This window comes from Montipora foliosa, chromosome 5 (assembly GCF_036669935.1).
Source record: "Montipora foliosa isolate CH-2021 chromosome 5, ASM3666993v2, whole genome shotgun sequence".
In the NCBI taxonomy this organism is placed as follows: Eukaryota; Metazoa; Cnidaria; class Anthozoa; order Scleractinia; family Acroporidae; genus Montipora; species Montipora foliosa.
Window position 1 is genome coordinate 11,148,523 of NC_090873.1, and position 15,000 is coordinate 11,163,522.

The 15,000-nt window shown below is 38.8% G+C and overlaps 3 protein-coding genes and 1 long non-coding RNA gene across 5 annotated transcripts in view; 2 read left to right on the forward strand and 2 right to left on the reverse strand.

Moving 5' to 3' along the window:
- The window catches only part of LOC138003628 (endoribonuclease LACTB2-like), a 98,744-nt gene extending 86,810 nt beyond the window's left edge, over positions 1–11,934 (reverse strand). For both annotated transcript variants that reach the window (XM_068849806.1, XM_068849805.1), the window contains exons 1-2: positions 11,747–11,934; positions 5,771–5,937 (exon numbers count right to left, since the gene is read on the reverse strand). In XM_068849806.1, coding sequence (XP_068705907.1) covers positions 5,771–5,937; positions 11,747–11,919 — 340 coding nt within the window. In that variant the 5' untranslated portion in view covers positions 11,920–11,934. The remainder of the gene's footprint in view (positions 1–5,770; positions 5,938–11,746) is intronic.
- Positions 11,935–11,964: 30 nt separating this feature from the next.
- LOC138003631 (sperm microtubule associated protein 2-like) lies at positions 11,965–14,259 on the forward strand. The gene is made up of 5 exons (XM_068849810.1): positions 11,965–12,105; positions 12,185–12,248; positions 12,626–12,690; positions 12,893–12,959; positions 13,314–14,259. Exons 1-5 carry the CDS (start codon positions 12,027–12,029, stop codon positions 13,876–13,878), a joined length of 840 nt encoding a protein of 279 aa, XP_068705911.1. The 5' UTR covers positions 11,965–12,026; the 3' UTR covers positions 13,879–14,259.
- A 100-nt stretch (positions 14,260–14,359) lies between these two features.
- Positions 14,360–15,000, reverse strand: part of LOC138003632 (exosome complex component MTR3-like) — a 19,967-nt gene continuing 19,326 nt past the window's right edge. Inside the window, exon 11 of the mRNA XM_068849811.1 lies at positions 14,360–14,911. Within this exon, the coding sequence (XP_068705912.1) occupies positions 14,780–14,911 (132 nt within the window). The 3' untranslated portion in view covers positions 14,360–14,779. The remainder of the gene's footprint in view (positions 14,912–15,000) is intronic.
- Positions 14,829–15,000, forward strand: part of LOC138003640 (uncharacterized) — a 17,884-nt gene continuing 17,712 nt past the window's right edge. Inside the window, exon 1 of the long non-coding RNA XR_011123623.1 lies at positions 14,829–14,963. This is a non-coding gene — a long non-coding RNA (uncharacterized lncRNA). The remainder of the gene's footprint in view (positions 14,964–15,000) is intronic.

Consider the following 15,000-nt stretch of genomic DNA (forward strand, 5'->3'; position numbering starts at 1 on the left):
CGAGATTAAATAAAGCTTCATTCATTCATTCATTTTGATATTTGCAATTGGTGTCTCGTCTGCATGATCCTGCAAGCATTTAAATATATGTTAGGTCAAGTTTGTGGCCTTGTGAAATGTTTTCTCGCAAAAGATCACCAAAATATTGAAATCAGGTTGGAGGGAACTGGAAAAGTGTGATTTGTCATGGGAACCAATTTCTTCATAGCTGTAGGTGTGTTCCGTGTAGAACTATTAGCCTGCCAAGTGTCAATGATCTCTGCTACAAATTGACCGAGATGGCTCTATTTAATATAATTTATTACTTGATGTTATAGTGGGTTGAAGGAATGACGTCATCAGTCCTCTCATTTGCATATTTGACACATTTTCTCTGGAACCAAAGCACATACTTGCAAACGGCATTTTTAATCTTTCCTGAAATTATATGTGATAAACCTAAAAATTCAAGTGATAAAAAGTTGATCATAGTAGCACTTCAATTTCAGGAAAAGAGCTCTTTTGGTGGGTCGATCGAGGCCCGAAAAGCCTTCAAAATCCTTTTAAAAGAAAGATATGTGCACCACCCTTATTGCGTTTGCTCTGCCGCCAAATGTTGAAGAAGATTACTTGGAGGACAAGGTAAATTTCTCACCGAAAGTTTGTTCTTGTCGCTAATTATAGGCGCAGAAGCTCTAAAATTGGCTTTTGTTTGTGGCTCAAATGTGCCACCTTTTTGGGGCTGTCGTTTGTTCAGGGTCATTGTGTAAGCTTTTTCTCGCTGCTAATTGATCTGAGTCTTGTTTTAATGTACTTGTAGTTCCGGACATCTTCATAAGATGTCCATCAGCCTTGTTACCAACACCCAATGATTTTGCCATTCACAATAGGAGTGAATGTCCTTTTCCATTTGTATCACTCGTTCATTTTATGTTCTTTTCCTTTATTTTCTGTGAGAAATATACACCTGATCAATATTTTTGTCAATAAATGAAGGGACATTTGGGTGCATAACTCTTATGTCTACGAATGTTCTTTCAAATGGCCCCCAAGCTCCAATACCTGACACATCAAGACAGGCATTTTCTGCATTGTTTCCATTCCTCATCAAGTTGTTGTTTGAGTTTGAGTGTTTGAGTGATGCTCCAGCACTTGGCTAAGTAGTCTGACTTCTGGCTGTTATACACAATTGTGGTCTCATTCACGAAGAAGCCCTTTAAGCTAATCTGGCCAAGCTGACCACATGCTGGAAAGGTCAGACCACAACACCGGGAACTCCGTGCCCTACTGTTTTCGAATATTGTGTGGGATCTTTAACGTCTCACAGAGTTAATGAACAAGGGCTGTGAGACAGGACCTCCGGCTTATCGTCCTTAGCCGAGAAGACTTGAAAGTCTAACCATTTGCAGATGTAGTTACAACGGTAGCACTTCCTCCTCAGTTATTTAAAGACCCTGAGTGTTGGCCTGGCCGGAGTTCAACTCACGACCTTCCATGTGACAGCCCGGTGCTCAACCAACTGAGCCACCGGTGCGCGGTAAGTAGCATGAGTTCAGGTTCAATTCTGACATTGCTACACACTTCTTGCATCAGCTCAGTTTCAAGGTTTCTTATACAATTGTGTTTCATCATCACATAACCACCTTTCTTGCATGAGAGGGCATGATTGATTTCATTATTAACCCCATATAAACAGTAGCTACGTGTATTTGGGATTCTCCAATCATATCTCATGCAAATTATTATCCGGGAATTCTTGCTTGTTTAATGTGTATCCCAGGGATTTGATTGGTAGGGCTGTGAGCAAGTGCCAGAGATCTTTTCCTTCTAACAACAACTTCTTCAAGCAAAGTTGATCCCACCATCTTTTCATTTCAATCAGTTGTCCTCCTGCTGAACTGTTATCCGCATAACATGACTGCTTACACCTCTTATGATCAACTACCTCCCCGAGGTTATCAATGAGAGGCCGTATGCCCAAACCATGTAGGGCCATAGCAGTTATGGATAGATAGATAGATAGATAGATAGTTTGTTATAAAAATATATTGCAGCTTACAAGCTGAATTGCATATTTTCAAAATCTATAAATATGTTAAAATGTAGTAATAAATAATTCTAATAAAATAGTAATAATATAATTAATAGTAATAATATAATTAATAGATGATCTAATGATAAAACTATTCATGTATCTTTCCGTCTCGCATTTCGGAACCAAAAAGCGCCTGGTGCGCCTAAGAGCGTATTGTGAGGGTCCGCGTTGTTGGACTAGACTGTATAATCGATGACCAGAATCGTTAATTATCCTATCAAAGGTTTGCTTACAAATCTCTAAGATATATAATCACTAACTGGAATAATGTTCGCAAGTTCCATTGCGTCATTATAACAATGTCCAGGGCAAATAATTCTAAGAGCCCTTTTCTGAATACGTTCTACTTCATTGTTGAGGTACTCCGGAAGAGCATAGAAAAACACTGGAGATGCATAGGTCAGAATGGAACGGATGCAAGAGGTATAGAAAAGAACTAAATCTTGCTTAGAAACTCTTGCTCTTTTCAGCTGACTTACAAAATATAAGCGTTTGGATGCTTTCTTAATGATTTCATTAATGTGCTCGTTCCACGTGAGATTATTCAATAAGGTAACACCTAACAATTTGGCACTATTCACCAAACCTTACTCCTTGTTGTTTATAACAATAGGTGCAAAATGTGATTCCTCCTTTGCGAACGAAATCCTAAGTTCTTTACACTTATATCCATGTTCAGTTTGACTCTATTATCTGAGGACCACTTTGCTACATTATCTACAATTTGTTGGGCGTTGCTTGCTCTGCCCTTGATTACTACTTCAGATGCTGTCGTATCATCAACATATTTCCATATGTGGGCTATACCGTTGTCAATTGCTAGATCATTGAGAACAAGAAACAACCACAGTCCTAATTTCGTCCACTGAGGGACACCGGATGGAACTGAGCCCCACTCAGAGTAACAACCCTCAGAGAGTTTGATTCTCTGGAAACGATCAGAGACCCTAACCGAGCATCTGACAGCTTTGTAATACCAAAGTTCACTGAAGTTAAGCCCCTGTTCAGCGGGATTAGTGTTTGGATGGGAGACCAAAACAATATACCCCTCACGAAACAGAAGCATCGGACCGAAAATACAATGAACGCTAACAAATGCGAACTCAGCAAGGTACATATTTTGTTAGCTTGCTTTATGCAAAACAAGAACATCATTCTAAAAGCTTAATCTACGCAAAAAGTAGGTTCTGGAGGTAATTTTGAGAGTGGAAATCAAGGTTACGCAGCAGACGGCAAATACAAACTCACGATTTAGTTCAGTTAACACACCAGAAGACGCTAACCTCATTTTGACAAGAATTGCTTTACTATTGCCATAAAAAACTATCCAGTTAAGCTCGCATATCATAAAACATGTCATGATGAATTCATACAGGCCACCTTTTCCAGCGAACAACTTTTTGAGACAAACAACATATTTGCTATTAGAGGCAAAACCCCTTCTATTTCATTACGTGCGTGAAGAGAAGAAACTCAATCGTGTCAAATATGCGCAATACTGCAACAAACTAAATTTCAGGATCAAACCATTTCCATGAAGAACCCTTTCCTTGAATAATGAAGCACAAAATACACGACAAGCTTTCTTTCAAATAATTCTCGGCTGTTACATTTCCAATTATTTTTTTTACCTGAAGACTGTGCAGAGTTGATCACAGATCCACGTAAGGTGTTCGATTTGTTCAATCATTCTCTGTCTTTGTTGAACCCATAAGTTACCAGAGAATTTTCCATTTGGTTTCAGTGTTCTACATAACCGTCACACTTGGGTAAATATTATTTTAGAAATACAGCTCACTTTGATTTCGGCTCGACGGGCAATAGATTTTTGTCGAAGTCCATTACTCGTTGCTTTTTAGTTTCCAGGTGTTGGTTTTTCACCGCCTGCCTGGTTTATCCAACTGACTTTCCATTATTGAGCTTCATAAAAGTATATTTTATTCAAAGATCCACTAAACGCCATTCGTTTTACATGACTTTCGACGCCATTGCAGGTTAAGTTCATGATTCTCCTGTGTCCACCAGAGAAATCTACGCATTTCCACTACCATCTCGATCCTAAGAAAATACGCGCAGAGGGCTCTATGCACAAAGGCACCACTTACCAGGGGAGTGACAGGCAAGACTTTTACCGACACGGAAAAAAAAAAAAATTTAATCTACCCATTTTCCGACTGTGATTGCCATACGGCAACTCAGTAAAAACAGCCTATACATGTACATATGTAAATAGAACAAAAAGGATTTATTGTGTTAATATTTCCTTCAGATTTATACCTAATTTTGTAATATTTCATGACCATGACGAGATGTCAATTTCACAATAAAGCTCACAGGACCTCTTAGGATCCCTCCAAAGAGCAATTGCTCCGTAAAAACAATTTCCATCTCCCCTGACAACGACTTCAGTCTCTCCTTTGAGAAGGTAAATTTCCAGAAGCCATAATAAGAAGACTAACTAATAATAATTATTAACAACTAATAAGAAAACAGCCTTAGTACATATGTAAATAGAACAAAAAGGATTTATTGTGTTAATATTTCCTTCAGATTTATACCTATAATTTTGTAATATTTCATGACCATGACAAGATGTCAATTTCACAATAAAGCTTACAGGAACTTAAGCAAGCAAGGTTAATCTGGCTAAATTCTATCTCATATTTCATGGTTATTCATTTCATTGCCCAAATCGATTTCTGATAAAACTGTGTCGAAAAAAGTGTTGATCTCTCGCCAAAATAGTTTTTTTAGACGTCGAAATACATTTAGATTTCTGCCATATATATTCTTGCAGCGACTTGCAATGTTTGCCTCCTGGCGATCCCTGAGACCCCTTTGCGTATAAAGAGGGATCTGATTATTGGCAACTCATTCAATTTCGACGTAGATTCCCCTACAATTTCATAATAGTACATGTAATTGAACTGAGTGGAGTGCAATTTGGTCTCAAATCATACATGTGATTTCAAAATCGAACAAGCACACAGGGCGAGTTCAATTTGAAATCACAAGTATGATTTCAGAACAAAATTGCACGATACAAAGTTCAGTTACCACTTCATTGCATCCATTTAGAAATCACACTGTGACAATAATTATTATCTAATCGCTAAGATACAGGATTTTAGTCAGTGTCAATAAAATTATTAAATTAATCCAGTTGGGAACGAAAGTTGCAAAATTCGCCACACAATGGTTTTCTTTGTCTTTCATTTTCCTGCAATTTGATTGGTAACCCTAAACAAGCCTTGAAATCTGATTGGTTGTTTTGTTTTAGTGGCCCATTCTCATTGGCTGGGGAAATGGTGCAATTTACGAGATGCAAAAAAAGTCCGATTTGGGAATAAATTGCACTGCTGAGAGTCAATCACATTGCAAGGATCACCAGTGATTTCTAAATGAATGTAATAAATATCATGATCGACTTACCTAAATCATGCTACTGCAGAGAGGATAATTTATATGCGAAATTGATTGATTAGTCCTAAATTCATGCCAGAATTTATGCTTTGGTTACTCTCGCGCTATGCAAATTGCGTCACACGGGACAGGAATCACGTAGCGTGCGACGTGATTCGCATCGCTAGGGAAACATGACACCAAGTGGTTATTTACTTTTGAGAGGTACTGTAACATTTACCTTTCAATCACTCTACATGTAAGTCACAAGAACAGGAACCAAATGACTGTTACCTGTGTTTCGTACACACTTAAGGACATCCGCGATGCCCCCAACATGATCAGGGTGCCAATGAGTCAATACAATCTCTTGAATAGTTATTTGATTCCTGGATAAAACTTCTTTGAGATGTGCTGTATATTCGTGGGAGCCACCACTTCCAGTGTCAATCAATATCCGGCTAAGAGAAATGCAATTTATAAGTAGTGTTTGTGAGGGTATTAGTTTGACTATTATACATGTACATGCAAGTGTAACAAACAGTTGTTTTCTATTCCTTGACCAAACTCTGATCGCCTGTGAATGAGGAGATACATGTACCTACAACATAGTTTGAATCTTAGTAGAGGGGGGAGGGGGGGGGGTTCTTTTTCTGAAAAGTCTCTCTACCATGAGACAGCACCATGACAAAAAGAAATCTTCAAATTTTTGAACCAAAAAAAAGAGTCAGAGCAAAGTATTTTTCGCCAATTTCCTTCAAAGTTCACAGTATTTCAGCCAGTTTTTTTTTGCGTTACAATATCTTGGTCAACATCCAGTTTCATTTAAAGATAGAGGAATCGTAGCCAGGGTAAAACATCTTAAAAATTATAAAAACGTTCACTGGCTATATACAGTTAAAACTTTTGAGCTTTCGGCTGTCAGGCTACAGCCTTCAATGGAAATGAATGGAAAAAATGACAACTACAATATACAAAAATAGGTGAGACTATTAAAACAATATTAACACAGGAAAAAAATCAAATGCGATGCATTACATTACATTACATTACATTACATTACATACTTAATTGACCGCTCCCCATAGGGGCTTTTCGGGGCCAATGAAACACAACGAAACAACGGAACAGAACAGCAACAACTGTTAAGAATCCCAACTGGCCGGAAGCAAACCAGTTGGCTATTTACAAGTGCAGGTGAGAAGTTGAACCAGGGACTACCAGGATCAAATTCAACGAGTGGTCAGAGCGTGTCTTGAACTCGTGATATCTGGATTTCAAGGCAAGCGCCCTAACCACTGGGCCACACTGCCTCCTACAGAAGTGCATCAGAGTCTGGCCTGGGAGCTACGCTTCTCCTGAATGGGCGGCCTGTGGCATTTGCCTCAAGATCACTGTCAGCTGTAGAGCGCCGATATGCACAAATAGAAAAAGAGAGCTTGGTGATAGTTTTCACGTGCAGCCGTTTCAATCAGTACCTACATGGAAGAGAATCAACTACAGTGGAGACCAACCACAACCCATTGGTACCAATATTCCAGAAATCGCTACACTCTGCACCAAAACGGCTGCAATGTATGCTCCTTTGATTACAGAAGTACAATCTTCATGTCAAGTATCTCCCTGGACCATAGATGTACATCGCTGATATGCTAAGTAGAGCTTACCTCCAAGTGGATCACAGCCAATGTGAAAGCATCCCAGAGTATCAAATCTTCCAGCTCAGCCAGGAGCAATTGTTGTTTCAAGAGATTGCTGACATCAATCAACCTGATTACATGCGTTTATCAGAAGGCACTCATCAGCAGATCAAACAGTGTACAATTGCAGATGCCACATTACAAAGTCTCATGAACATGATTATGACAGGTTGGCCGCTTACCAAAGAACAATTTCCGGTTTGTATCCGTGAGTATTGGAACTACAAAGAAGAGTTAACAGTTCAAGATGGTGTCTTGTACAAAGGAATGAAAGTGATTGTCCATGCTTCTATGAGATCTCAAATGATTGCAAGAACTCACTCCAGCCACCTTGGGCCTGATGCTTGTGTATGGTGAGCACGTGATGTGCTATTCTGGACGAGCATGGCAGACCAAATCAAAGATCAAGTTCAGAACTATGAAGTTTGCAATGACTTCTTAGCTAGACAACAAAAGGAACCATTGATGACCCACAAGATCCCTGAAAACCCTTGGTCAAAGGTTGGTCAAGATCTCTTCACTCTCTGCGATGAGAACCATTTAGTGACTGTTGATTACTACAGTGATTATTTTGAGCTTGATTTCCTATCAGACACTACTGCAGAATCAGTGATAGATGCAACCAAACGCAACTAATTTGCACGTCATAATGGTCCACAGTATTCAAGAGCACACTTTAGCAAGTTCACTCGTGAATGGGGAATTTCAGCACACTACCAGTTCACCATTACATAGCCAAAGTAATGGGAAAGCTGAGTTGGCAGTCAAAATCGCAAAGAATCTGGTAAAGAAGGCAAAACGAGGTAACAAAGATCTCCAGTCTGTCCTTGCTAGAGTGGCGTAACACACCCGACAGTAATGTTTTAAGCCCAGTCCAAAAATTGATGTCTCGAAGGTCAAGGACCACCATTCCAACAACTGAAGCATTACTGAAGCCAGAGGTTATTGATGGAGTGTAAGAAAACATTAAAAGGAAGAGACAGCAGGCCAAAGCAGCATATGACAAGCATGCAAACCCATTGCCCGGGCTCCATGTAGGAGAACCAGTAAGGCTCCAGCCCGTAAACCCTAAAGCACCTTGGGAGAAAGGTTCATGTGTGGCAAAAATTGGACAACGTTCCTATCTTATTGAGACAGAGGGTGGAAACCTGTACAGACGGAATTGCAAGTTCATTCATTGAGATCCTAGCCAAGAACTGGTCCCATCCGATTGCAGTGGCACGAATCTGCCTAGTCATGCAGAGTCACCAACTGAGTCATTACCAGATGCCAAGGCAGATTTGATCTCCTTCAACACAGGCACCAACAATGAGACACACTCATGAAAGGCACCAGTCAAAGTCTAATGCAGTTGAAGAGACTGTGACTTCACAACCACAACAAGCTTTTGTTACTCGAAGTGGCAGAACCAGTGTGTGCCCTTCCAGATTTGATGACTGTCATCTAGAGACAATGAACTTTGAACTTTTAACATTTGTTGAGGTTACCGCACAGAAGAAAAGATGTTGAAGTATTTAAAAAGCACTTGAGAAGTGGTTGAGAACAATTTAAAACACAAACAAACAAACAAAACATTTTAATTTTTGTTTTTTATAGTTTTAAAGTCAGTTTTGCATGCTTTTTGATTTAACATTTTATTTCTGTTACATGTTTCCCCATCATTCTTTTTTATTGTTACAAAGGGAGATGTTACATGAAGTAGTCTTTAGGGCTTTTCCAGAATTCAGGGGAGGGGAGATTAAAAGCATGGCTTTGTTGAATGTTGTTTGTGTTACTCGTTTCCTTGAGTATTGCCACCTTTCATAGCGATATTAAAACAACACTACTGTGAAGGTTTTATACCCAACCCTAACCCTAACCCTAAATTTAGATCATTAGTACAGTAGTGTTAGGCCTCACTTGAACTTGGAGTCATTACTATCAATATGCTACTGAAAGGACAACAACTAATGTACTTAAAATTATTTAACACTTTTTGTCATAAACCATACAGGGAAATGATAAAATTATGTAATTTGCTCGGTAAGATGTGACATTACCGAGTCATACAATAACCGGATATTACATTGTGTGTAATCAAAACACAAAAATGCATTTCTGGTCATGCAAGCAATTCTTTAATACATATATTTTTGTTGCTCTGTACCACTAAGTCTTCTGTGGCTTAGTGGTCGCCACAATTGTCTCTGAAACAAGAGATACCAAGTTCGAGCAGCCTTACAAACTGTAGCTAAGAAGTGTGTCTACAAAGCAAATAAATTGTACACAGGCACAGCCAAATCGGGACCCCCACCCAGCCAAATCCTATACTTTACTTACTTATGCAAATCATGCAAAGTCACTCTGTTGAGAAGGGCCCCCCTGGCTTGGGATCATTGGCGATCAAGTATGCTTCCTCAGCCCTGTTCGAATTCATGATCACTGTAGGGGAATTCGTTGTGATGCGCTTTTGACACTGCTTTGTTTTGGAAAAGCTGGCAGTTAGGCATCGAAACCATCAACTGCAAGTCTGACTTGCAACTCTCGCCATGTTTAAAGAATTTGTTAAATTTCTTATGATGGATCTACTGGCTGGTCTTTCATATACCCGATCTAAAAAAATTAGTGTCCGTAACACCAAAAAACAAAGCTAACATCACAATAACTAATTAGCAAGGCCTAATCGGAAAAAAAAAAGGCTCTTTTGACCTCCGCCAATTTGTCCGGTATATGAAAGTCTGCCCAATCACAGGTGCCCCAAGCTCAGTGTGAGCATGGCTGACAAAAATTTAAGGATTTGTGCGGGCATCCCAATAAAAAGCTTAAAGAAAATAATTATATGAAAGCCTAACCATATTGTTATTGTGGATAGCTTCCTTCCTGTGTAGTTATTTTCTAGATCAGACATGATTTGATCCATATTTCAATTTATGGGTTGTCAACAGTTATAATAAAATCTCAAGGCTGGAGACTAAATTATCAGGAACCACCACTTTGAGTCAGAATCAATATTGACAAAGATTGAACTTTCATCTCAACCCAACATCCATGCAATTATGGCAGTCCTGTAAGCAATCCTTTAATACCCTAACCTAATATTGCAACAAAACAGCCTTCAAAGGAACTCACTTTATCACCAAAGTGGCCACCGCTTTGACCTTTGATAACAAACTGAGCCTTACCAGGGTGGAAGACCATAGTTTGTCTACGACAACTGGTTCTCCTGACATAACTGCACTGTCTCAGTCATGTCATCCAATCACAGTCACCCCTCCTTCGTGTTGACAAACTTCAAAAACACATTCGCAAAGCCAGAAAGCGTTGAGAGATGTGAGAATGAAAGCCGCAGTGAACAAACTTTTGGGCATTCATGCCGCTTTTATTAGTTAATAGGACTTTGTACGTAGTAGGCTGTTCACAATCCTAACTGTATTTATCAAGCTATTACTTAAAATTAGGCTTCATGGCCGAGCCAAATTTGTCCTTGTGAATAACATCTCACATACCCACGGCCTTGTAGCTCAGTCGGTAGAGCAGCAGTGATCTAATCCGAAGGTCGTGGGTTCAAATCCCACCCTGGTCAGAGTTTTTCTCTGTCCTTGTGTGGGCCCAATTCCAATACTAGGGTTGATCCCTGATGGAATAATTGGGTACAAAAACTTCACAGTAGTGTTAGGCCTCATTCGAACTTGCAATCATTACTCCAAATGCTACTGAAGGACAACAACTAGCAATTCCTTGAAACTTGAGTCAATGCAGTCATGTCGAGAGTCACCCAGGGAAATACACAAATTTGCAGTTGACAAAGCTGTTAAGGCTCAGTTTGTCATAAATGGTCAAAGCCATGGCCATTTTGGTGATAACGCGCTTCCTTCGAAAGCTGTTTTGTTGCAATATTACCACCTGACATTGAACGCAGGACTGCTATTGTTTTGATGGTGGGTTGAGATGAAAGTTCAATCTTTGTAAATTGATTGATCTGGAATTGTGACTGTGGGAACATTTTAGCCCTGAATAATTGACTCAAATTGGTAGCTCCTGAGAATTTAGTCTCCGGCCTTGGGACTTTTTTATAACCGTTGACAACCCAGACATTGAAAAATGGCTCAAATCACGTCGGATCTGGGAAATAACCACAAAGGAAGGAACCTACCCACAATGGCAAAAAAGTTAGGCTTTATGATTGAGATTTGTTTCATATAATTATCTTCCTAAGCTATAACTATCTTCTTAAGCTATACAAATCCTTATGTTTTTGTCGGCCATGATCATACCTGACAGAACAGACCTGACTGTCATAACTCATGATGACTGCAGCAATTGTATGCTTTGTAATACTTAACTTTGAAACTCTACGTCATTGAGCAAAATTTTATTTGTATTAAAATAGGTTTTAGATTTCTTTTTAGTTTCCCTAGCTTTTACCATTTTTAGCATTGTTAGCCTAGATTATTTTATTTTTTGTGTCACCAATTGGTGCTATGCGCTAGAGATTCTTCACACATTAAAAAGTTCATCATCATCATACTGAGCTTGGGGCACCTCTGACCCGATCTACCCCTGTCTACGGCATCACTCTTACGAGACTTACCTTTTTCCAGTCCCCACAAGATAAGTATTGGTACCCTGCAGCGTCATGGGGCTGGCATTACACCCAAGAATACGTATAACCCGCGGAGAAAGATTTTCAATCGTCGTTAAGGGCACAAGATTCCCAGCAAACCCGGAAAACGAACCAGCCAACGAGGCCATTTTGTTACCCATTTCGAAAACGTATCCGCTGGGCGTTTGCGGTTTCAGGTTTTTGCTGTTGCTATGCAGCAAGTTGCCACTACTGCTGCGTGCATAGCAACATTAACTCACCTAGCAGTATGGCAAGCCAAGTGCAACACAAAAGCAAACAAACACAATCTATAAACTCTGAAAATCGTGACAACGTGGCAGCAAAAAGTTAGAATTTACATTATTCACTTTCTTTTTAATTTTCTTTTCTTTTTTTTTTTTTACCGGAAGTTATCCCTTTTCTCAGGTGGTTCGAGAATTGAAAGTCTGTCACGAGCCAAACCCGTTCCATTTGGTTTCATCGAGGACAGGTGAGTCTGTTGCTAGTTGTTCGGCTGGCGAAAAAATCACAGATTTTGAGAGAAGTCTTCAAAAATTGTAGAGTTAATTTTTTGGAGGTTGATAAACAAAAACTATATTGAATGACTTGGACCATATTAATATTATGTGGGTGTTGATATAGATTGGTCGTGGAATACATGCAATTGGAAAGGATCGGTTGGCAAACTGTAGCTGAAGAGGCTGGTTTTGCTTCTCCATCATAGCGACCAAAAGAGGGACCTCTGGGATGGAAATGAAAGCGAAAAACTGGCCTGGGTTTAAATTTACTCGCTGTTTACTTAACTTGGCACTATTTTTTTTTATAACAACAATAATTAAGCTGAAATGTAAATATTCTATATTATAGGCGATCAGTTTATTGGGACAACAATTTAGGAAAGGATTGGGATAACATTGAACCAACCAAGAGTGGTATGTACTTTTGGCTTGCGTTAAAAGAATTTAACATCTATTTTTGTACCTTATAAACCAATATCTGGGACTTCTCCCATTTTTAAATTGGCTAACAATTTCAGTTTTTGCTTAGGACTTTTTTATAATTATACACGTAGAAATTACAGGCATACGTTTTATTGGATTTAACTTGTGCTGTACTTTTGTTTTTTTGTACCAGTTTTATCAGAGAGGCAGTTGCAGCTAATTTACAGCAAACAACTTCATAAAGACTATGTTGGAGACAGGTAAGGAATAAGAGGCAGACAGAAATAACATACATGTAGCTCCACGTGTTTGTTTTTAATTTAGCATTTTTTATTCCAAAATTGGACACAAACAAGCTTCCTGGGAGACCTTAGACATGGCCAGTATAAATTAACTCAATTTCAAAATTTTTAAAGCCACTTAAAATTACTTTTAATGTCAGAGCTACTTAACATGACTTAACTATATGAGGCTGTACTCTTTGTTATTTGGAAACATTTCAGCTTGACTAATTCACGTTTTTTATCTTTTGGTTTGACTTTTAGTCAAATGTGACTGAAGAACACAATGGTTACTGTTTCTTAAAGAACATACTTGTTCCCTTGTTTTTGTAGACCAAGTGCAATATGGCCGGTCAGTGCTGCTGCAATGAAAGCAACAGCATCTGGACGGGTTGAAATGCTGTCAGAACCAAAAGCTCTCCATCAAGATTATAAACCCTGTCGACAAGTTCAAACCACTGTCAGTGAAGCAGCCATGAAAGCAGAGCCCTCTCAGCACATTGAATCATTGTCACAGCCCAAAACCTATGCACCACTAAAAATCAAGTCAAACAGTGAATGGGACTGGAGTGAATGGGAGTCTGACTTGACAGAAGCTGCAAAGAATGGAACAGCGTCAGAGAGGGTTCTTGCCCTTTCTGATCCCAAGCCTCCACATCGCAGTTACAAAGAAGCTAGACCTGTTATCTGGGACGTTTCTCAATCTGCTATGAAAGCCCTTCCATCTCTTAGAGTACAGCAGCTTGCACGGCCCAAGAGCTGCAGCCAGTACAATGAGGATTATGATCCAAATGTGTGGAAAGTTTCCCAAGGAGCTAAATCTGCACAAGCAACACCTAGAATTGATGAACTTGCAATGCCTATTCCTAGAAAAGTTAGAACCAAAAAAGTTGCTTGAGAAAAGAAAAGGAAATTGTTATAATTATGTTCAAATTTTTCTTCAGATTTAATTATGTGCAAAGTACATGTAACAGATACACTTTATTGTATAACAATGTAACATGGTTTTGAAGATGAACATGGGGAGCCATGGGGTAACAGACAGCCATGATACAACTAAAAGCCTTTCAATGTACATTTTAAGTTCCTTTTTAAAGTGGAAATGTGTTTTAAATATGAAATAATTATTACTTTCTTTGAAATTTATAAATTTCAGTACTGCAAGATTTTAATATAGTAAAAATATTTGGCCACCAATATTGTTAAGTGCAAAATTTGACACATCCTGTAACAACACATGAAATAAGTGAATTGATAATAAACTATGTGAACCTTTGAATATTCTTCAATTAACTTTGCGTTAACCTGTGAACATAAAAACCTTAAGTGTACAAGTCTGTGAAAAACCCCGGGCCCTGCACAACACTGAATCATACAAATCATGTATCATTTTTATTTGCTATTTTCGCTCAAGAGGGTTCACCTGCCAGTCAGCAGTGTTCTCCAAAATTTACAAGTGCCTAATCTTTTAGGTTTATTCTGTCACAGTGTCACATGACTGAGTCACTCTCACACTCTACACTCTAAGAAAAATCACACGCTGTCAAAACTATTTGAAATTTTGTGCACAAAAACTAGTGCCCTTGATCCTATAGCAATAAGATTTCTGCCATCTGTCATACATGTACACTGTACAAGTCATGTAATTCACATGTTAAATGTTTCTTTGAATCGCCCTACAGATATTATTATGGGAAACAAAATTGACATTCACTTCAGTTCACACAATCAACTATTGTAACTTCTGGTCTGCAACACTGTATCTTAACTTAGTTCTGACTTAAGAGGTTTATAGTAGCTTAGGGTTGTAGCTTGTTGTAGTTTGCACCACTATCTTGATTGGATTTCATGGCTTGTTTTACAGTATGTACAAGGCACTCTTGGAGAACAGGGTAGACTCTGACACATCCTTCCTTGCAATATTTGACAGCCTACAGAAGAGACAATGATCAAACTTTGCTAATTAACAAGCTATAAATGGAGGTATCAATTAACTTTTATTTTCACATTATTTACCGGT

Bases quoted from the DNA above. Each gene is read 5' to 3' on its own strand.
- LOC138003631 (XM_068849810.1), top strand. From the start codon at position 12,027: ATGGCAAGCCAAGTGCAACACAAAAGCAAACAAACACAATCTATAAAC. The intron at 12,106-12,184 runs GTTAGAATTTAC...CCCTTTTCTCAG, and splicing joins TGACAACGTGGCAGCAAAAA to GTGGTTCGAGAATTGAAAGT. The intron at 12,960-13,313 runs GTAAGGAATAAG...TTGTTTTTGTAG, and splicing joins AAAGACTATGTTGGAGACAG to ACCAAGTGCAATATGGCCGG.